This window comes from Centroberyx gerrardi, chromosome 15 (assembly GCF_048128805.1).
Source record: "Centroberyx gerrardi isolate f3 chromosome 15, fCenGer3.hap1.cur.20231027, whole genome shotgun sequence".
In the NCBI taxonomy this organism is placed as follows: Eukaryota; Metazoa; Chordata; class Actinopteri; order Beryciformes; family Berycidae; genus Centroberyx; species Centroberyx gerrardi.
This window is the reverse complement of record NC_136011.1, coordinates 27,694,949-27,719,109: the sequence shown is the minus strand read 5'-3', so window position 1 is coordinate 27,719,109 and position 24,161 is coordinate 27,694,949. Positions and strand designations below refer to the sequence as shown.

Here is a 24,161-nt window from a genome sequence, read left to right as displayed (position 1 = left end):
TCTGCTGCCTTTGGTTCCTTTTTATCCATGGACTTGGAGATCCGTCCGGTGGTGACATAAGCGCACAGATGTGCCGGTGTTGGTGTGAAAAATGATTAATCGCCTCCACAGTCTCCTCTTCGCGTAAACTACTCTGACATGCTCTCCTTCCCTTCATAAAACCTCAACGCGTAATTCTTCTATTTTAGAGGCAGATTCGTCATTACGCACGTGGCGCGCCGCAGGCATATTCCCAAAATACCTGACCTATAAAGTACAATTTTTTATTCTCTTTTCTACGGCCACCCTGGTCACCACACCTCCGCCTGATGTGCAGCCTTGATGGAAGATTAAAAACCGCAGTGCGCGCATATATATCACAAAAGTTGACGCGTGACGTCAAAAGGCATATTGGACTCTTGAATATTTAGAGTGCACACAAATCGTAGGCTGGAAGACGAACCGTGTGGGCCTGTTTGAAGTTCACTGAAGGCACGTGCAGTGAAAATGTTTTGGCAATATCGTTGCCTGGATAGAAAATTGTATCCAAGGATGGCCGTGCGTAATTGCGCAGAATCAAGGGATGTTCTGTCGATTCCAATGGTCTTTTTATATCAGCTGTTTTATGAAGCATATCCCCCTCCGCACACACGCACACACACACACACACACACACACACACACACACACACACACACACATGCACACGCACACATACAGCGAGAGAGGGAGGGAGAGAGAGAACGTGTGAGAAAGAGAGATTACACACAATGTGAACGTAATGGACTAAAATTACTACTGTACCAATAACTTATTACAAGGTTATTTGAGCAGGTTATTTGTGAAGGTTATTTGTGGAGAATATTGCGGTGTCGTATTTGTATCTTAGTATCTCAGTTAGGCTGTGGTTGTCGTTTGTTCCAATGTCACCGTTAATCGTGACGTTATCCAGTTTTAAAAGGAAAAAAACTGACACGAGTTCTACAAATGCGCTTCGTGTCTTTTTCATGAAGACACGTTTATTATCAAAGGTCGATTGGTTCTTACATAACCAAGGTGACGAGGCTGAATTGCTGGTTCCCCCCAAGTTTTCCTTTAATCATATTGCTATTCACAGGCGGAGGCATTCAATTATCAGTGTTCAAACAAAAAAAGCAATCTCCCGCTTCAAAAACTTCCTGTTTACTATTAGACTTGTGTCAGTGGAGGTGGCTGCAGCCTGAACTACTCCCGAATCCTTTCCATCACTTCCTAATCCGAGACCAATTACTGTACGTTAACTCAGAACGTGGTTGTGATACAGATGCCTTGGGTAGCCTTTGATAGTAGCGCCACCAAGCGGCTGTAACCCTTTACTGCAGGCTGCAGCTGGTTCCCAGGTATCAGTGGGAGGTCATGTATGTATTTTTGCATGACATTCATTATTACCTGTCTTGTGTTTTAGTCTGAAAAGAAATTGTAATTTCATGTGTAATGTACATTTTCCTTACTAGGCCTACATTATCAATAATTACAACCAAAGCATTATTGTGGATAGAAAGGGTTCATTTTTAGTGTGTGTTGTTCTCACACTGGGGTCCGGGGACCTCTACGGGTCCCTGAAGGAGTTCCAGGGGGTCCCCAGTAAAAGGAAGAATAGTTCAATTTCACTCCAATTCTAGAAATTGTCTAGAAATTGTCCTGCTTACATAATGTTTAAGAATGACCCTCTCAGCACAATTATCTCCACTACAGTGTAGACGGATATACACTTCAATACTAAATAAACAACAGAAATCTTCTCATATGGGTGCATGGGATGAAATCTTATAAAATGAATTCTAGCCGGGAGTGTGTGACATGAAAACATTTGAGAAACCCTGTCTTAGAAAAGTGAAAATAACAATGTATGCAAGGAAGATGTAATAGGTGAAACAACTTTTTTTCCCCCTTAAAGTCCTTTACACAACATATACATATCTATATAGGCCTAAGATATCATGTATATAGGACTGCCAAAATTACATAAAGAAAGACTCAACACAAAACAGATACCAAACTGGAGACTGCAGACTGGCAGCTGCAGTGGAGTGAATATTGTGGATGGCTTGACATACTGGAGCTCCCATTCTGTAGCATGGGAACAAATGCACCACTGCAGTATGGGTTAAAACCGACTTTCTTAAGTAGTAAACATCCATCAGGAGCATCAGTTCAGTAAACCCTAAGCTATGCCAAAGTCCCTGCATCTAATAGCCTATCTCTTGCCAGCAAAACTTCTAAAACCGCTTACATCAGCTACATTTCTGCAGACAAAGTGGTGCAACATGACAGAAAATATATTATTATTTAGTCAAGGTGTAGGTCACCAAACTATCGACTAAGAGGGACTTTTGTCCTCAGCACTCTCCTGATGTGATTTTTTTTTTTTTTGCTTACAAATAAATTGCTGAGGATTTTGGACGATCTTTGCTCTCCCACTACGGACATTTTAAATTACACAGTTTGACAGTTAGGATTACAGTTTTAAAGGCTATTTTCACATTCAAGGCCAAACATCTCATCTTTAACTACTACAGACCTAATTACTGCAGCCACAAAAACGACCGACCATTTACTGCCGGCCAGTTTATCTCCTGACTGGTCTCTCTGATGAAGGTTTTGAAAGTTTCCAGGACGTCTGCAGACTTTAGAGCTGTCCATGGTCCTGAAGGTACCAGCCGTCTCTCTCTCTCTCTCTCTCTCACTCTCTCTCTCTCTTTCTCTCTCTCTCACTCTCTCTCTCTCTCTCTCTCTCTGTCTCTCATTTTTGGCCCAAAATACTAGTAAGGATACATTTCAGGACTGGCTAAAATGACAATTTGGTAAACCAGGAGATCCTGTCTTAATGTTGAAAGAGCTGCTGGTAGTTCTTTTTTTCTTTGTGTGGGTGTGAGTGTGCGGTGGTGTGTGTGTGTGTGTGTGTGTGTGTGTATGTGTGTGTGTGTGGGTTAGGGTTAGTTGCATCCCATTTTATGTACGCATTTTGAATTGTACCAAATTAAGAAATTTTAAATGAAGGTGCTTTCCTCTCTTATCTCTCTTTCTCTTTCTGTCTGTTACTCTCTCTCTTCCTCTGTCTCCCTCTCTCCCTCTCTCTCTTTGTATGTGTGTATGTGTGTGTGTTTGTGTGTGTGTGTTTGTGTGCATGTGTGTATAAAAGTACATTGATTAATTTCAGCAAACATGTTCCCTTGTTACATTGGTTCCCAGCTGATTCCTCCTATTAAATTGAAAATTGACTGGTCTATTATGGTTTCTGCTTTCTTTAACTTCTTGAAGCACAACTCTCCTTTGATTTATTATTTGCCTTAGGGCAGCTGGTCCCACTACAAAAAGAAAGAGGAATGGAAGAAAGAAAGAAAAGTTGCCATTTCTTTGCAGCTGATTATGCGGAAAATGTGCAAATTTATACAAAAGCAACAATTCTCTTCTCCTCTCTTCTCTTCTCTTCTCTCTCATTCTCTTCTCTTTACTTCTCTTCTCTCTTCTCATTCTCTTCTCTTCTCTTCTCCTCTCCCCTCATTCTCTTCTTTTCTTCTCTTCTCTTCTCTCCTCTTCTGTTTTCTTCTTCAATTCAATTTAATTCATTTAAAACCTTTATTGTTTTTTTGCAGACAGTTTTTTTGCATCAGTGCAAAATCCAAAAGTCTCACACAGCTGCAAGAGTCTGCATTATTTCATGCGCTAATTAAAAAATCTTATTGCCTTGGGGACGGATGAGTCCCTGGCTCTTTTACTCTCAAATTTAGGAACTGCAAAGTAACACCCAGAGGGCGTCAGCTCCACCTCTCCTCTAAGAAGTAGACCAGGACAGATGAGCATGATGTTGGCCTTCTGCTCCACATGCTTCTCCATGGTTTCAGTCAGTTGTGCCTGACTCCCACCCACCAGTAACCTTACTGGCATTTTTCTCTCTGCAGCTGAAGTGATTCATAAAAATGAAGTAAAACATGCAAATGAGTTTCTTAGCACAGCTTTTCCACGGATATTATCTGGACCTGGGCTCTTCAAAACTTTTATCTGTTGGAAAAACTGAGTAACTTCCTGCACACTGAAGACTATTTCAGGATCTCATTTGTAAATTAAGGATTAAAATCACGGCGGCCAAATAGCAAGTTAAAGAAAAGAAAATATTCGGCTCATTGGCCAGCTGTGAGTCTGTTCCTGTGTTCATAACTCTCATCCCTCTTCATGTAGATCTTAGTTTGTTGCTGCTAAGCTAGGCCTCTAACTTCTCTTAATATTTTAGTCATTCTTAATAATTTTTTGGTTGTGGCAGGAGGTGATGGGTGTTATAAGTGGGTGTATGCAGGTGTGTGTGTGTGTGTGTGTGTGTGTGTGTGTGTGTGTGTGTGTGCAGACACAAGTGTCAATGTGCTTAAGTTCTTTGCTTGAGGAAATTCAGGAAACTGTTGGAGTCAGAGTTGGAAGTGGACTCCATTTTCTTCTTGTGCTTCTTCTCCGTCTTCTTCTTTTCTTCCTCTATCTCCTCTTCCCTCCTTGTCAGGAGGACACTGATGACTCTTCCCAACATACAAGGCTTGCTGTTCTTACGTCTTGTACACACTGAGAGCAACTTGGTTGATGGGTTGCTCTGTTCTGATGATTGTCTGTGTGAGAGGCTCCAGTTGCATGTAGTGGTCTTGTGCAGTTTTTACTACTAAAAATAAGCTATGTGTTTATACAAATCATGTATTTTTTGTTGCAGAACAGAAAAGAAATAAATTTAATGACTTCAGAGCTTATCTTCGACCCCAAGGATGGATGCAACCATTCTCCAAGCATCGTTTATTCCTGTAGTCTTCCAAATAAACGTTGTAGAGAACCGGGAAGCTTTGAATGGCTGTAATCAAATTTCCGCAGATAGGAGTTTTGCTTTTTGAAACATCTTCTCAGGGCAGAAACTGTTATGATTGGTTCAATCAGGCGACCAATCAAAAAAATAGAGGAGGCGAGCCAATTTGAAACATCAAGCGGAATCGTGATGGGAAGAGCTGGCAGAGTAAGTTAGCTAACACAAATGTTTTTATGTTTCAAATTGGCTCGCCTCCTCTATTTTTTGATCGGTCGCCTGATTGAACCAATCATAACAGTTTATGCCCTGAGAAGACGTTTCAATTAAGCAAAACTCCTATCTGACAAATTTCCATCCATTTTGCACTCGCCAGGCAGAACTATGATTCATGAAACTAAATCACACCAGTAGGGAAACCAGGAAGAAGCATGGAAATCTGGCTGCTGACGGTAATAAGTTCAGCCAAGGCCGGCGTTTCTAGACCGGCAAGCCTGTTGAGCGTCCGCACATGGGCCAAGTTTCTCTGGTCTCTCAGCTCTGTAGGAAATTAATGGACTTACTTGTTGATTGTGTAGCTCACAGTGTGAATGTGATGTTAGGAAGCATCTAAAAGAACAAAACATCAGTAATTTTGGACCCAATGTCACTCTCTCCCTTTAGATGTTGTCTTTCTCTGCTTGGAGCTGGCCCAGGAGCTTAGTCAACATCTCCACTTTGCTTTCCAGCTGGGTAACATTCAGAGAGACCTCATCTCCTTCTCCTCATTCTCAGCTAGCTTTGACACCCGCTTTCTCCAGACTCAATTGCACTTGGTCCTCCAGAACGTGGGAAAACACTCTGGTTCTTGCCTGTCGTTTCTAAAAAACACACACTAAAAAAACACATAAATTATGCAGTGGGTTTTAAACCCTTGTACACTGACTTTTCCTGACTTTACCCTTCCACATCCATATTCTGTATCTGCTCGTTCCAACTCCTTCTTGAAGCTCTAGCTGGGTATATTGAATGAAATATTCAAATACAAGACGCCATGTTTTTATGGCTGCACCATTACATCAAATGGAAAAAATCGATATGTTTGTGCATCATTATATACACATTTCCCTGTAATTCAGCATGACACATTTGGTGTCTTTGGAAAACTTGTTATCTTGACTAGAATTTAAAATAAAGTTCTGTGGGTTTGAACAAAGCTTGGCCGTGCAACCTGCGTTTGTAATGATGGACCCAGTAGCGGGGCCGGCAGGGAAGAGGAGGTTAAGTGTTGGGTCCACAGTCTTTAAATAAATGTTCCTCTTTTGGGGTTAAGTCTAACAGGCTGTGCTTCCCTGGTTCAGTCCACAGCCTTCTTTATCACGTCCTCCGACACACAGATATACAGTATAGGCAGAGGTTAAAGCTACAGTATGCAACTTTTCGCCCTGAGTCAGTGAAGTGTATTGTTAGTCCCGCCCTCCTCCCCTTCAGTTGGTGAAGTCCCTGCCCCAACACTTGTCACTCATCTTGATGATCTGTCGATGTTGTAACGGCCTCTATCCTGATGCTGAGGTAACTCCATAAAACCCCTACAGATGTGGAAGAAACAGACAGTGAACACAGCCAATCTGCAGTAAAAAAAAACGGGTCTTATCTGCTGCATGTTTAGCTTCACTGTTCTTTTTTTTTTTTTTTTTTGGACTTTACTGCTTTCCTCCATTGTCGTTGTTGCTGTGTCTTCCCTGCTCACACCCACAAATGATATACACCCCAAAACATTGACATTTAAATCACAGGGTCACACAGACTGTATAATCATGTAGAATGTATTCTATTTATTGTTATTTTAATGTAAAAAAAAAAAAAAAAAAGGTATTTTTTAGCACTCCTCCTCTTTCATGAGGAAATACAATATAATAAATTTTATAATAATATCTATTTTACAACTATACGTCGTTTCACTCTTACTTTTTACTATACTTTTTCAATCTAGTATTGTTGGTGTTCTGTAGCCTACTTACTTATTCTTTCCCCCATAAAATGACAAATTTACACTTTTATTTTGAAGGAGCAATCACCTAACTTCTGCTCTTATTCTGGTTATTTCCTGCTGGTTTGACACATCTGAGCTTCCACCTGTCGCCCTGCCGAACCAGGAAATCCCATTCCAGTCGCTCCCGGAATGTCCTCACCACGTTTTCAAGCTTTCCTACGGGGAATTAGTGTAAATACAGTGTTGCCAGGTTGGAGAAAAACCCGCCGGAACGGTTTCGTACAGCGCAGCGGTAATTCCCTGCGAGCAGGCGCCTTGATAGGGGGGATAGAAGGAAACGGACCTGGACGCCGCGAGGAATACAAGTATCAGCTGGAATGGATTTCAAAACACGGTAGTGCTGTAAAATAAATGACAGGCGACGAGGGTACGCGTTTCTAAAATTGAATTCATTCTTCTCTGAACGGATGACAATTTGTGATTATTGCTGTGTAGATGATAATTCGTAATCGCCTTTCTGCCTGGAAGCCGTAAGGAGGGGTGGATATATGCAGAAATAGGCGCTTCCTCCTTCCATCTTCATGGGATTGACGGCCGGCCTGACATCACTGGCTGGTCGGAGGAATGAATCATCGCCTTCGGGGGATTCAGGGATGCTGTCACTGTCACTGGGGCCCTGAAGAAAAAAAACAAAAAAACATACACACACACACACAAACCAGCCCGCCCGACGCTCCTTTTCATTCTAACGCCGTTTATTCTAAGGAGCGACCATGGAGGGAATCCTGCGGAAGCTGCAGAAAGACGCGTCCGGACACAGGCACAAAGCCATCCGCGATGCTTGCGTCTACGCCTGCGGTGAGTAGCCTGTCTCTCCGGCTGCAGGGGGGAGAAGGGAAAATAAGCGACTGTAAGGCACCTGCAGACGGCTATAGTAAGCCTATAATAAATATCACAAAACTACAAGCCCCTATAGGAATATTATAGGAATGTGGTAGTGATACAGTAGTCATCTTTTTGTACTTAAACGTATTTTTTTTTTATCTCCCATGGCACGACTTCAATATTCATATTATTCCCATAAGGACTTAAACTGTGTTTGTGGTACTCAATACCTTATTGTACTTAATGTTTTTGTTTTATCTCCCATGGTGTCATAGTAAACCTACAAGTCCCTATGATACCATATAAAAACACCATAAGGTCATATAAACTCACGACTGAGAACCACAGACTCACTATAAGTCTCTATAGAAATATTACAGGGATTTTCCGTTAGGGTGGTGCCTGTAATGCTAAGCGACAGTGATGAAGACAGCTGTTTCACAGGCAGTCATATGATAGATAATACGGAATGCATGTCAGAGTCTAATTTGGGCTTGTTTCTAGTGTGTGTGCGTGGCGTGTGTGTGTGCAAAAATCACTATATTGTATTCCTGTAGAGGGTTAAAGTGTGTTTGTTGGTGACCCTATCACACTCAACAGCATTTTTATCTCCTATGGTATCACTATCACTACTCCTGTAATATTCCTATAGTATATTATACTTTATTTATTATAAGATTACTGTAGTTCTTGTGAAATGGTGGATTTTTGGGGGCCAAAATATTCTTGAATAACAGGCCCAGTCATAACGGAAGAAAAGTGTAATGTATTAGGTTGATCAAGAGGGAAACAGGGCAGGTAAATGGTTGTTTCACTCAGTTTTCTTTGTAATATATAGTTAATGAAGGCAATCCTTCTCCTGCACTCTTAAAAGTTCCACCTAGAACCATTTAGAGTTCTTTGGCTTGTCTGCACCAGCTAGATTGAGCCCTTTGTGAATGATATACCTAGAAACCTCTCAGAGGGATTCAACTAGAACCCTTACCACGTAGAACCCACGTTACATGGTTACATCTGGAACCCTGAAAGTTTCTGCAAAGAACCCTCATGAAGGTTCGAACAAGAACTATCCCCAAATTATAAAAAGTAAGTGCTATAATATACAAATGTCCCTCAATAACTGCCAGTGTTTTCAGGTTACAGAATAACGCCTGTTGTTGACATGAATGTGTTGTTTCATTCACTCATTCAAAATAAAGTCAACTAACAATAGAATAGAAAATTATTAAGTTTGAAAAATTTCCACTGTCTATCTAGCCTTCCCAGACCCGGCGGCAGAAGCAAATCAGTGGACGGGCATTTCATTTTCGTGGGGGGGGGGGCCTAATTATGACATCCAAAAATATTTTCACTGCTTTTTTAAATCACATTTTCTAAGACAACCTACTTTTGCTACAACAATTCCACTGTGATTTCAATAGCCTACGATTAACAATATTGCCCAATCAGATAGGAAGTTCACTTTCACTCACTTTATTGACAAGGAACTGGCGGCCCACGATATACTCCAGTAGCTCCAGTAGAGGTTTTACTTTAACTATATCCATGTCTCTCTGTGGGCCTCCGGGACCGGGTCCAAGGCAGCCAGTGCGCCAATGAGATGGCTGTTGCGCTCACCAAAACACGCACACAGCTCTGCACATGCACTGCATCCACAACACTATAAAACAACCTCTCCAGCTCAGATTTTTCATTTGTTTTGTCCAACACTTTTCTCCACTAGATAGTCCCGTAGATTCTGGTTTACAACACGCTTTCTCTTACTTGGCCCAGTTGTCGTTGTGGCATCGATGGCCCCTGGTACAGATGTGTTCCATAATGCAGAGAATTTGTTGCCCAATGCATCCCGACGCACTGTTAACGAGTGTTACAGCAGTATACACGTCCATATTCTCGGCTTGTAGCATGCGATTCGGGGGCTGTACCAGAGATCAAATCCTCTGGATCAGGTGAGCTATGAACTTGAAGCTCAGCTGCGTAATTACGCGAAGGAGACCCACGGCTTCGATGCACACGTACAGTTGAAATATCATCATAATTGTCAATGATGATCTTTACTGTCGCCAAATGACCTGATCCAACGGGCGTTTTAAAGTTTGGCCTTTGTAGTGAATTGATATTGTGGGTTTTCTAAAGAATTTGTAGAGTAAATTGCAGATATGGAAAACTTCCTCAACTCAACTGACATTGCATGAATAATAACTAAATGAAGTTGGTGATTGAAGCAGTGCACGTATGGTATATCACGGCCAAGTTTATACTCAAGTAGTTTCTGCACTCCTCCATTTTCCCCTGACATAAGGGATGCGCCATCATAAACTTTAGAGAGAGCTATATAATGTATTATGCAAACTCTCTGGGGGGGGCACAGAAGCTCTGTAGGTGGGCCCGGCCCCCTAAGGCCCGCCCACAGCGCCGGGTATGAGCCTTCCCCTGCTGCCAAAGAGTCTCTTCCAAACAGGGTTCTCCATATGACAAGCGTTCTCGATACAAAGAACCCCAGAGGAACCTTTTAAACAAAAGAAGGTTCTTCAGACACATGGTTCTAGGTAGATCTTCGTCCCTCTGAGAAGAACCCTAAGGAAGTCTAACTGCTGTCTGTCTGCACGCTTCAGCGCTTCCCCAGAATTTCCTCTTAGCGAGGCAGAAAGGCCTCTGAAACAGCATTTAGACCACGTGACACTAAAACTCTCCATGGAAACCAATACCAAGGAAATTCTCTGAAACAGCATTTAAACCATGTGAAACTCACACTGCCCATTGAATTCAATAGTGATGTTATTATTAGGCAGGATGGACTGGTCAGCGGCGGGGGAAACTCTGCTGTGAAGAACAGTGAGACAGCAGAGACTGGGTTCAGATTGTGCTGATGAAGGGAGAATCATGTAATTTTACACACACACACACACACACACACACACACACACACACACACACACACAAGGGCATATGAATAAACCTAGCACAAGGGTAAAGTGGACTGCAGACCTTGAAACACTCATGCACACGCAAATATACAGCGCAAGGGCAAGGCTACAGCGTCTACTAAAACCTTGAAACTCACACACACAGGCACGCACACACACACACCTATACACACACACACACACACACACACCACCGTGACACGGTCTGAACAGTACCAGGAGAGTTATGCGGTGGAAAAATGCAACAGCACGGCTCTTCAAGTGGAAAGTAGGAAACTCAACACTGAGGTTTAAACGCGACACAGCATTACTTTAATATGATTGTTATGCTCTAAACACACTTAAAGAGTACTTAAAGTGATGTCACCTTTTACAGACAGGTGGTGACATCACCTGGCACCAAAGATCAGCCAATAGCAGATGGCAATTTCAGTAGTATGCTTTTTACCATTAGATGTCAGGCTTTACACAGATTTGGGTTTGGGGTTTAGTTACTCTATAAGTTTGATTTTCAGCATTGCATGACCTTAAATCTAGCAAAATGTGTGGTAAATGGTTAAAAATATAAAATTTGAAATGTAAAGTTGCACTTACAGTTGCTAATGTTCCATGCTAACTAGCGAGCTAATGTTGCCAAATACCATTGACATAACATTTGTTGTTGCATGAGGAACAGGATTTTATGTGGGCCAAAGAAAATCTCACGGGCGTCCATGTTTCTCCCCTGGATTTTCCAAGCTGGAACGCAAGAAGCTTGTTATTACGATATTATATTATTTTCTCTTTGTTCTATTATATCACAGAAACCCTTGAGTCTCAGAATGGATCAGCCAAGATTTCCCCATCGCAACTTCGGTAAGTTAAATGTTCACTTCAATTCAATTCAATTCAATTCAGCTGAGTTCAAAGCTTCATTTGCATGAATATCTGTCACAGCTAAGAGAAAAAGACACTCATCCCTCACTTACAGATTCCTATTCAAATCATCTGGCCATCGGTGAACTATTGGCGTGTTTCTAGACTGTACACGCTTTGCAGTTGGGTCACAAATCTCTTAGCAACCACGGCAAGTAATGACTAAATCTACAACTCAGGCTAGAAAAAGAGAGATATCTGAACAGGATTGTTGTGGGATTGCGTGCGTCCTTGGTCGAAACATGAGTCACGCTCCTGCAATAAACCTGCAGACTTGAATGAGTGGGTAGTCTATATGAAGCAACCAACACTAATGCTGACATGTGACTTCTAGCTACCACCAGTAGCGTCTACTGAATATGTTAGCTTGTGTGCTAATAATTGATGGTCAGCTAACCGGACAGAAAATCGATCAGATGTATCTGTTGAAATGATCAGTTCCCAGTCAACAACAGCACAGAAATTAAGCGTGTCTATTGAATGAGACGGACAAGTTGTACGTTTAGAAACGCAATCAGCTGTTCAGCCACTGTTGCCTAAGATTTATGGACCTCCAACATGGCCAACAGACGGTGTGCTGAAAGCCCTCTATAAGATGGTAAGAGTCTAATAACGAGTAATAAAGAGTAATAACTTTGTGATGCTAACAGCATGAAGACAGAGTGGTAGTAATGCTAGCAAGGCCTGCCTCTCTACCCCACAACACCTGGATGTCCTGTGCATATCTGTACTACACTAGTAGTAAGATATGTGAATGCTGAAACTGTTCTTCTCTGAGCCCTGCAGCTTACACACGTCTGCACTACATAAGTTGTATGATTTGAATGAATTTGAATGAGCAAATCATTTCTGGTATGATAATGCAAATATTGAACTTAACTGTGGGTGTGAAGAAAGTGTGCCTTTGAGCAACAAAGTGCCACTGCAGCAAGAAAATTGCCAGAGAATATGTGAAATTAAGTGGACATGTTCTAATATGCTCTAATATGCTCGTCTTGAATTTGAAAAAAAGAAAAGAAACCTTGTACCTCTCCTTAGTTCTAGTTGCATCACAAATCTCCTAGCAACCACGTCTGGTTTCATCATGGAGGTCCACTGGAGAATTGGCTGTGCGCAAATAATGAATAAATATATAACAACCGGGCAGGAAAGATATCTGAGAAAGATGTTGGTGTGAGTGTAGGCCAATTCAGTAACGTTCTCAGTAAAACTGAATAGTGTGATAAGGTGGATTTGGTTACTGTGACACAGTAAACTGTCTTGTCTTTAGCCCTAGTCTCTACTCCAAAACACTCTGAGTTGTAGCTTGAGAAGAGTCAGCTCAGTTAACCTGAACAAACTGTTAGCTAGCTAACTAGCCGGCTCATTTAGCAGAGCAACCGATGATAATGTAACGTAACTAGTAACTAGCCAACACTAATGCTATAGCTTCTGCTAGATATGTTAGCTAGTGTGCAAATCAGATGTGTTTACAAGACAGTGATGGTTAGCTGACCACATAGCAGATAAGGTAACATCTAAACACAAAATCAATCAGATGGATCAGTGGCAAAATGATCAGTTCCCAGTCAAAAACAGTACATGACTATTAAATTATGTAGAGATGACTAAGCTGTATGTTGAGAAATGCAATCAGCTGTTTATAGCCACTGTTGCCCAAGAGCTGATGACCACCAATATGGCCGCCAGATTTGCATTACGTCACCTGATAGCCCTCTGCTTCCTTTTGCAGCACTCCTCTGTCTTAAATGATCATTCTAGGAACACAGGAATAGTTTGTCAGATCTATTGTCTTGGAAATTTGCCTCTGATTCTTGCACTCCTTACAGTCGGTTGCTTGTAATGTTGCTGATCCAAGAACTGAAGCTTATTCTTGTTTTGCGCTCACTGAAAGACGCTCTGGAGTGTCTGAATGTTTAAAATGTAAATGTGAAGCAGAGAGTCGGGGCGTCTCAAGCATGCAGCGAGCGGAGAGCTGTTACTGCTGGCCGTCGGACCGCGGAGGGTGCCGTAAATACTAGATGCTCAACAGCTCAACACAAGATGAATTATTAATTCAATAACCTCTGTTGTTTTATTAGAGATTATTTGATTAAATATTGATGATAATGTCTTTGTAATGCAGCGCTATGGTTCTCAGCCAGTGTGCTCCCCTGTCTTCGCAAAACAAAAAGATTTCAAGACCTTTGTTACAAAATGGGATGTCCACCATTTTAAAAAAGATGATGATTGACAGCTCAAAAAGGAAACAAATTATGTTTTTCCAAAGCATAGTTAGTAACAGAAGTCCTTGGTTGACAAAATAATGACACTTTTACAGGCTGGATCCTCTATATTTAGAGATATTAAATGATGAACTTGAAAAGGAATGTTTTTTTGTAAATGGTTATATAGCATTTTTGAATAGAACTCATTTGAAAACCATTACCAACATAGCATTTTGGTAATTATTGACATTTCTGAGCAAATGATAAAAAGGTTATATTCCTTTGAATTTTGTGTCTTATGTCTTAAATGTGACACATTTCAGTTTTTTTTCTTGCTTGTTTGCATATTTCTTTGTTTCTCTGTTTCTTCTGAGGCGAGATACACAATCTGTGTGTTATTTTCTCAGTGGCTTATTATGTTTTTTATACTGTATATGCACATAAACAGACTCTGATCTCACTGGAAATGGTGAGAACCGCTGGGTCACCATTGAGCCAACTGTGGCTCCTTCCAGTCCACTTACAACAGTGTAGTTGTGACAGCCTGAGAGCTGGAGATGAAGTACAGTAGCTACTATCAGCAGCCTCGCATGGTGACTCACTCAACCACAAATAATGAGAGAGAGATAGAGAGTAAGAGAGAGAATGAGAGAGAACAAGACAAAGAAAGAGGGAAGGAAAGATAAAGCTCCAGCATTGTGGTTCGGGCATCGTGGCCGAGTTACATAACAGACTCTTTCCTACACTACAACGCTACAACGCTACAGTATTTAGCTTTCATAGCTGAGGAAAGCCAGGGGTTGAAACATGAGTTAGTTTTATTTTATCAAGTTATTTGACAGGGTCAATCTACATGAATAAACACTTCATTTTGAGTTTCTGTAGGTGGCGCTCTTTTCTTTGTCTGTTCAGCCATGGTGGCTATCGCTGCTCATGCTAACTACCCAGTTCTTCTTCTTCTGTTTGTTCCAAACAAAGCGGAAACATAAAACGCATCACTTCCTGTGTGCCAGAGGATTTTTGTCCAGGAAAGAGAAAGAGAGATAGAAAATAGATAGAAAAGCTTTCATGAACTGGATATAGGTTGGATCACTGTTGTGTGGTATCAATCACTGATATAGATGGATACTGATATCCGATAGTTTCTCTCCCATATCGGCTGACACCGATACTGGTATACGTTTTTGTAAGACTTTTGCAGGTGCAAAACATGTCAAGTTTTTCAGACACGCCTATCTTACGATAATTACGTGTTTGTTCGTTTTTTAAAAAGACCATGTCAGTTTTATTCTATTGCTAATTTGACAGTTGTGTTAAGGACACACGCTTAGAAAAAAAGGTCACAAAAATGCCAATTCCACAATCGGCTAAATATCATCAGTAAAAACAATATTGGACCGTTACCGATATATCGGTGCATTCCTAGTGTATTTCTTTGGTCATGCCGATAGATCAGATTTGAATTTGAACTTGAACTGAGAGAGAGAGAGAGAGAGAGAGAGAGACACTACTTGGAGCATAGTGATCCTTTTAGCATCAGAAAGAGAAAGAGGATAGATGAGACAGAGAGACACAGATAGGCTTACTTCCTCTCTCCTCAGTGTGGGACGAGGACATTTCACACCCCGATGAGCTCTGTGCGTCTCCATCGTCCACGAAGCCTCGAAACATCACGACAGAAGAGGGAAGATCACGCAGCTCCGTTCCCCTTCGCTTGATATCCTTTTGTTAGTCAGCGCCTCCCTCTTCTCTTCTATTCTTAGTGTGCGACTGAACGCTCAAATAATCGCTGTGTGTGTGTGTGTGTGTGTGTGTGTGTGTGTGTGTGTGTTAGCTGGACTGTAAACAAAATACTCATTGACCTCGTATCTAAAAACGGGAAAAAGGAGGAAAATAAGTAACTATCTTATGGTGACTAATTGGTTGAAATGTGTCGGCGGCTGTTCTGACTTCCACACACTTGTTTTGACTTTATTAGTTTTTATTTTGATGTAGTTTGGGATTTTTATTATTATTTTTTTATTATTATTTTTATTTTTATTATGTTTTCGGGTTGTCCGTCCGTCCGTCCGTCCGTCCGTCCGTCCGTCCGTCCGTCCGTCCGTCCGTCCGTCCGTCCGTCCCATTCTCGTGAACGCGATATCTCAGGAACGCCTTGAGACAATTTCTTCAAATTTGGCACAAACGTCCACATGGACTCAAGGATGAACTGATTAGAATTTGGTGGTCAAAGGTCAAAGGTCAAGGTCACTGTGACCTTGACAAAAGACGTTTTTGGCCATAACTCAAGAATTCATACGCTAATTATGACAAAATTTCACACAAATGTCTAATAGGATAAAATTAAGTGATGACATTTTATATCCGAAAGTTCAAAGGTCAACTTCACTGTGACATCATAATGTTTTGCTTACCACTGTAGCTGAGAAAACGATCTTGATGTTCAATAAATAAAGACTGTCCTTGCAATGATAAATCAAAGTTTATTGGCGGGGCATACAACTGCGAGGCGGTTATTTCTATTTAATTTCAATATCTGTAGATTGAAGTTGTTTTCAATGTGGGCTTGGTAGTTTTAGTTTATACTTTAATTTTTTTTTTTTTTTTAACAATTTTAAGTATAGTTTTTACATTTCTAGTTGCAATATTTTTGGCAGGGCTGGTATTTTTTAAAGGTATGATAGAAGTTCAGAACAGGTATTTTTACATATGTTTCCAACAGGTATTGTGTAATGTTTCAATTAGCATTCAGTAAAAATAGCCCAAAATTTTCTGCCCATAATTAAATATTTTTTACCCTGCACATAAACAAAAAGACAAAAACTAAAAAGATTTCATGTATATTTGACAAGTAGACAAGATTGAGTTTAGTTAGATTACATTTTTTAATCGTTTTTATTTCTATTTCAGTGAGATGTAACCAGCGTGTGTTTTGTGGTTGTTTCAGAGAGCGCTGTCTGCTGCCTCTGCAGATGGCTCTGGAGTCTAAAAACACCAAACTGGGACAGACGGCGCTTACTGGCATGCAGGTACTGGAATATAGAGCTGTACAAATCATTTATATTCCCACTATTTCGTGATCACTATTATTATAATTATTATAATTCACTCCAAAATGTTGGACTCTAATTACCTCTATATACTTGCAGCGAGAAACTCTGTTCTAATTTTAAAATGTACAGGTACTTTAGAAGATAGGCAGATGTATTCAAATTTTGATACTTTAGACTTGTTAAGATACTTAAATTCAATCTTAATTGTTTTCCCATAGAAATGAAAGGTGTGAGGAAAAGTGACATCTGTTAGTCAAATTGTCAACACTGAGAATGTTGGAGAAATTTTCAAAAAGATCAACTCTCTAATGAAGTCGACTTTTAACCTTTTCAAGCTGGAGTAGGCCCACTTCCAGCTGCTTTAACTAGCCAATGCATTTCTTATTTTTATTTTTTTCTTATAATAATATTCTTCTGCTTCTGCATAGAATTCATGGTCTACAAATCAACTTGTCGTCAAGATTTTTCACACCCAATTTGTTTTTCTTCCAAGTGCTGAAAAAATAATATTAAAAGGGAAAAATCACCTGTATCACAATTACAACATTCTGCACACAACAGGGTTTTTTTTGTCCACATTATATAACACTACTTGATGATCCGGGTTACGTATCTAACCATCATAGATCAGTTCCAGGGATTCATTGCATGTTTTGCACATAGCAGTGATCTGGTACTGCAGTGCTGCTCTACCCTCCAAGAGGAATTATTTGGAAATGTCAAATTTTTGTTCCCTTTGTAGCTGTCAGGATGTGTAGGAAATGATCTGGCAATGAGTTGATTGAAAGCGACAAGTTTTGTGTTGCAAATTTGGAAACGAATGGAGGTTTTGTGTCCAGAAAATGTGAAGATTCATGTTTTTTTCTTTTTACACTGATGACGAGCCAATTCCAACACCAAAGGGAAAATGAAAGTCTCCTCTCTCTCTCCCTTCTCCCCTCCAGAAGCTGCTGTGTGAGGACAGGTTTGTGGGCGGGGTCGGGGTGGAGGTGGAGGTCCTGGAGAAACAGCTGCTCAGCCAGATGCTGGAGGCCATCAGAGTCACCCCAGCTCTCCACGAAGACCTGCAGGTGGAAGTCATGAAGGTAACAGCCGCGTCTGTCCCGTCTGTCTGTGGAAGGAAACATGAAGGTTTCCTGTAGAACTGTAGGAAGTGCAGGTGTTCCAGATGTGATTATATTGGTTTTAATCAAAAGGGGCTGAAGGTGAGGTTTAGGCTTTTTTTTGCTGCTGGTTTATTGGAGGTTCCCAGCAACAGCCGAAAGAAAATCGGGGATGCAGCCTTTGTCAATTACGCCCCAAAGCTATGGAACACACTACCTATAGATATCAGGGAAGCCAGCTCGCTAAATATTTTTAAAAGAAAGCTAAAAACTTATCTCTTCACTTTAGCCTTTAACTAGCTATGACTTTCCCGATACAGGCCTGAAACTCTTTTTTTTTTTTTCACTTTGCTTCGCACTTACGCACTGCTGCACTTCTTTTAAAATGTTGTATTTTACTTGATTTTATGCATCCTATGTACCTATGTTTTATTTTCCATCTTATGTTATGCATTACTCATATTTTTACTATTATTATTCAGTGGGTTTTATTTTCCATCTTATGTTATGCTCATTCTATGTCTATTTTCATGTGAAGATGCATTTTATGTATTCTATTCTCCTCTTTATCTTATTCTCACTATCATTATCAAGTTTTATGTGAAGCACTCGGTGCATGTAATTTCTCTGTTGTAAAGCACTTTGAGCTGCATTTCTTGTATGAAAGGTGCTATACAAATAAAGTTTACATATTATGAGAAAAGGCAGATATACATACAAGTACTCACAAAAAGGAAGTCTGAACACAGGTGATGACAAATAATCACAGTTGCATTAGTAATTAAGTGATTACATTGCTACATATTATAAAGACTAAACCCACTCAACACAGACTAAACTCTCCTTTAAAGTCTATTTAAAGTGTGTTTGTGTCTCCTGTGCTGTGTGTCCAGGTCCTGCTGTGCATCACCTACTCCCCGACCTTTGACATCAACGGAGACTCCATCCTCAGGATTGCGGAGGTACGGCTGCCTGACTCTGTTGTACCTCGTCAGATATTTGACATCTAACATGTTAGAAACAGAGGTGGGGAGTCAAGTCACTGATTTGGATTCGACTCAGACTTGAGTCACAGTTTAAATAGCTTGAGAGTTGACTTGATGCATGAAGAGAAGACTTGAGACTTGACTTGACTTGGGTTCTGGTGACTTGGGACTTGACTCTGACTTGTACTTTGATGACTTGAAAAGGTTTCTAAAGTCTTGACTTGAGATCTTGTGTTTGTGTAAATGACTTAGATTGAAAGTGATGAGATTTGTTCCAGCGGACGACTGAATTTAAATTCTGTTTTCTGAATTTGTATGGAATGATTGAATTTATTGAAGTTGAAACTGATTCTAGAAATCAAACTCATGATGCTCTTACCAAGTTTTTATCCTATTAAAACCATATTGCATTGAAAAGTCCTAGATATTTAGTTTTCTTTAAGATATTAAATTGATACTGGACTCTTGATTTGTTCTGACTTGACCTGCTGTTCTACATTTAGACTTGAGACTTGACTTGCTCACACCTCTGATCAGAAATAAAATAAACAGGGATTTTGTCATTGCTTTTCATTTGTAATATTTAGTCATAATGATTGTAACTGTGTAACAGTTCATAGTTCAGTAATCCTCCCTTCCCTCCTTCCTTCCTCATGTTTTTAGTTCCTTCCTCAAACACTTTGGAGACAGATAGAGATTGCTATATTTGAAAATGCAGCCATCTAGGTTTTCAGTTGATTGCATCATGGACATGATTGTGGGAATTTGCACTCAAAAAATTGCGGTGCCCTACGCCCCCAGTATTAGAATAGAATAGAATAGAAACCAAGATCCACAAGTTGACCACTACTGCCTACTAAAGATGTGTACAAATGTGTCCATGTGTGTGCTCCATAGACAATGAATGGGAGACAGATTTTACCCACCCACAGAGTGTTAATTTGAGTTTTTAATCACCGAATGAGCTTTATTTTGTAGTAGTGTTGTCAGTTCTGAACCGGAAAATTCCTGTTTATATCCAGAAAATCCAACAGCTCCAGACTTTAACCTGATAACACAGCAAGTTTGAGGCTTAGTTCTCTTGTTTCTGGCTTTGGGAGAGAGCTATTCATGGTCAGAAGTATTGATCGGACTGTCCTGGGCCATACGAATGACAGACAGGAGTTCCTAAATTGAGCGGTGTGCCGCTTTAAGAAGCATAGCGAGCGGTTAGCACAGCAAGCCGTTCATCAGCTCAGGCCATTTTGTAAATGTGAAGCTTTTCTCAGTCCCTGTGCACCAAAAGGCCCTGTGTCATGCTGTAATCTCATGAATTATTCAAATATGAGATGATTGGTCTCACACACACACACACACACACACACACACACACACAGAGGCGTGGAAAACAGCTGATTTGGGAATATAAAGTGCAGAAAAGACCAGGATAGATTTTAACAGTATGCAGTTGTGAGGAAGGGATAGAGCCTGCAACATATTTAACCTGCAGGATTACAGATGGTATTTTTGGCTGCGATGACACTGCCAGGTTTAGAGGTTCCATTCCATTCAAGAGTTGACATAGTTATCAATAAAAAATGACTGGTTTTATGGGGATTTTTGACGAATCAGATTGCACGAATGAAACTACCCGTTGTATAAAACGCATTATATAGTAATAAACATTAAGATGAGTTTTGGGTAAGGCTTGGCAGCAGACGGAGCTTTCCAAGTTAATAATCGTAAAACTCTGCCATATTAAAACATATCGTGATAACGCTCCCACTGTAGTAATTGAGTGTAAATGTTGGTATAAGACGCCAGAAATGTAGTAAAATAATCTACATCATCAAGACTTACAAACATGATTAATAATCATGGTCACGATATCTATCTATCTATCTATCTATCTGTCTATCTATCTATCTGTCTATCTATCTATCAGAAATATAACTTTTGCCATAATCGTGCAGCCCTGCCACCTGACCAACCAGCTACCCCTCCACTCCCAAACACAAACCAAAACACCAAAACACCAAAACACTGGAACATTATTTTCCCAGGGTGCTCTATGGCGAGCTCCTGTGACATCACCTCTGCAGCAGTGAGCAGGAGCCACCCAGGTGATGCATGACTCCTAGTTGTCCATTAACAGGTCATAAAAAACCTGGCCAGCATGTTGTGTTAATGGGCTCAGTCCCATCAGGGCCCGCCATCTGGTGTGTGTGTGTGTGTGTGTGTGTGTGTGTGTGTTGGGTCATAACTCAGGGCAGCTGGAGAGGTTGTCAGCACCTCCCCATTATCAGTAACCTGCCATACAAAGCAGTACGGTGCTGTGCAGGTTCTTAATGCAGAGCTTGGCAGCAGTGAGGGTTTGTTCAATTACAGCAGCAGAGAGCCGGAGGTTCAGTTCTGTTCTGTTCTGTTCTGTTCTGTTCTGTTCTGTTCAGTTCTGTTCTGTTCTGTTCTGTTCTGTTCTGTCCTGTTCTGTTCTGTCCTGTTCTGTTCTGTTCTGTTCTGTTCTGTTCTGTTCTGTTCTGTCCTGTTCTGTTCTGTTCTGTTCTGTTCTGTTCTGTTCAGTTCTGTTCTGTTCTGTTCTGTTCTGTTCTGTTCTGTTCTGTTCTGTTCTGTTCTGTCCTGTCCTGTCCTGTTCTGTTCTGTTCAGTTCTGTTCAGTTCTGTTCTGTTTTGTTCTGTTCTGTCCTGTCCTGTCCGGTTCTGTCCTGTCCGGTTCTGTTCTGTCCTGTCCTGTCCGGTTCTGTTCTGTCCTGTCCTGTCCTGTCCGGTTCTGTCCTGTCCTGTCCTGTCCTGTCCTGTCCTGTTCTGTTCTGTTCTGTTCTGTCCTGTCCTGTTCTGTCCGGTTCTGTCCTGTCCTGTCCTGTTCTGTTCTGTTCTGTTCTGTCCTGTCCTGTTCTGTTCTGTTCTGTTCTGTCCTGTCCTGTTCTGTTCTGTTCTGTTCTGTTCTGTCCTGTCCTGTTCTGTCCGGTTCTGTCCTGTCCTGTCCTGTTCTGTTCTGTTCTGTTCTGTCCTGTCCTGTTCTGTTCAGTTCTGTCCTGTCCTGTCCTGTCCGGTTCTGTCCTGTCCTGTCCTGTCCTGTCCGGTTCTGTCCTGTCCTGTTCTATTCTGTTCTGTCCTGTTCTATTCTGTTCTGTTCTGTCCTGTCCTGTTCTGTTCTGTTTAGTTTGGTTTGCAGCCAAATCCATCACAAACAACAATAGTGCTGAAATGATTAGTCGATTGATTGATTAGTCAATTGACAGAAAATTAATCCATTATAAATTTGTTAATGGATTAATCGTTTTAGTCATTTATTAAGTAAAAATACCAAACATTTGCCAGTTACAGCTTCATAAACGCTAAGATTTGCTGCTTTTCTGCTTTTCTATAAAATCAGTACTTTGTTTTTTTTTGGCTGCTGGTCAGACTAAGTAAACAACTTTAAGAATCACTTTGGGCTCTGGTAACTTGTAATGAGCATTTGTCATTCTTTTTGACATTTTATAGACTAAGGCCCTGTCACCACAGACCTGTGAGAGAAGCGCTGGCGCTGTTCTGTCATTAATTTTAATGGAAAAGCGCTACGACCCAAAACAGGTACCTCACCTCTTTTTAGTGCTGAGCGCCGTGAGGCTGGACCTGTTCTCGAGTTAAAACAATTTCAACTTTTGTGAAGCGCACCGCTCATCAATGTCACTTCAGAGTTCTACCAACCAATAAGGATGAAACAGGGGCATCAGCCTCACCTGATGCAGCCAAAGCGCTCAGCACCAGTGCTTCAAGCGCTCAACAGGTCGGTCGGTGGACACGCCCCCTAAATGACTAATCAATTAATAAAAAAAAGAATCGATAGATTCATCGATAATGAAAATAATCGTTAGTTGCAGCGCTAAACAACAGTACACATAAAAATACAGTGCAAGCACATAATAATCATTAAAAATAAATACAGAACATCACTCAAACACTGTAGCAGTCATAAGTGAATATATAATAGAGTTCCTCAAGAACAGCCAGTAAGTAGTTTGATGATGATGGAGGATGTCGGTCTGCGCTGCGCCTCCAATACGATCAGAGCAGTCACATGACAACGTTGTTTGCTTGACAAGAACTAGAGCGCACTTGGAGAGCACAAACCTCCGCCTACGCTGAACAACTCTCCACTCTTAGTTTTGTAAACACACAATATCGTTTCATTTTTATTTTTATTTCAGTTAACGGAAATGTTTTTTCACACCTAGTCGTTATTTCGTTAGTTTTCGTTAACGTTAATAACCTTGCTTTGGTGGAGAATTTCTTCCAAAGTGCCTTGCAGCACAGTACATTTTTGGTTGAATCCGGTCCCGGTGTGAAGGAAACCCCCAACACAGGCGGTGCTGGTGCCCCGCTCTAGCCAGTGTGCTGCACAGGAACATCAATTTGACTAAACTCTTAATGAGGCGTCCCGCATGGAGATAGAGAACGCTTTCCTCTCCAGCTCTCTGGTAGAAGAATCTAATAAGGGAATGTGTTTCATTATTTGAGGTAGCAGGGGGGCTGCCATTCCCTCTCTCAGCCGTCGCTCACACACACACACACACATACACACCGTGCCTGTCAGGCCTAATGATGCAGGATGTATTGATCATCCATTGATCAGCCGCAGATGGTGTAAAACATCCCTCAGGCCGGCCAAGTCTTTAAATCTGAATGCAGTTAGCATAGCTCGTCTTTGTCCGGAGCATCAGATGGGACTCCATGCACAGACGATGGATCTGGGTTAATTAGTGAAATAAATCTTAGCATTTGTTTTAACCAGCCTGGAGTGCCAGATGGGTGGAGTTGAAACAAACCAAAAAAAGTGATTGTATGCAAATGTAAAACTCGTAGTAATACAGTAGGTAAATGTTTAAATGTTTGAGGAAAAAATACTGATATGATTCCATTTGTTTTTCATTCAGTTATTTTGCGATGAAGTGTCGTAATTTACTTTATTGGTGAACCCACTTTCCCTCAACCTGCCTCGTCTACTTCTACTGCAGTTAGTGATTTCCTACGTTTCCCAGAATGCTTTTCGACAACCCCCAGAGGACAGGCGTGAACCTTTTGCCTTTCAATCAAAAGTGGGCATATAAATATCGCTAGTGAGACAACTGGTTTGTTTACATCGGAGCGTGTCTGTGATCGCAGCTGCGCCCCGTACTCAAACCCCAACCTGTCTCTCTGCTGCAGTGCATTCTGGTCTCTCTCCTGCTCCTGTGGGTGGAGAAACTGGTCTCTCTCCTCTTCTACGATGGATTTCTCCCTGTATGATTGTTGAACGTCTCTCGGTGCAAAATGGCGGCTCTAGAAAGAAGCCCTCGCTCT

General features: G+C 41.1%; 1 protein-coding gene across 1 annotated transcript in view; it reads left to right on the top strand.

Annotated features, from left to right (window-relative positions):
- The first annotated feature begins 7,537 nt into the window (after positions 1-7,537).
- The window catches only part of arfgef3 (ARFGEF family member 3), a 67,163-nt gene continuing 50,539 nt past the window's right edge, over positions 7,538-24,161 (top strand). The window contains exons 1-5 of the mRNA XM_078288644.1: positions 7,538-7,622; positions 11,380-11,431; positions 16,646-16,727; positions 17,696-17,836; positions 18,748-18,816. Of these exons, the coding sequence (XP_078144770.1) occupies positions 7,538-7,622; positions 11,380-11,431; positions 16,646-16,727; positions 17,696-17,836; positions 18,748-18,816 (429 nt within the window). The remainder of the gene's footprint in view (positions 7,623-11,379; positions 11,432-16,645; positions 16,728-17,695; positions 17,837-18,747; positions 18,817-24,161) is intronic.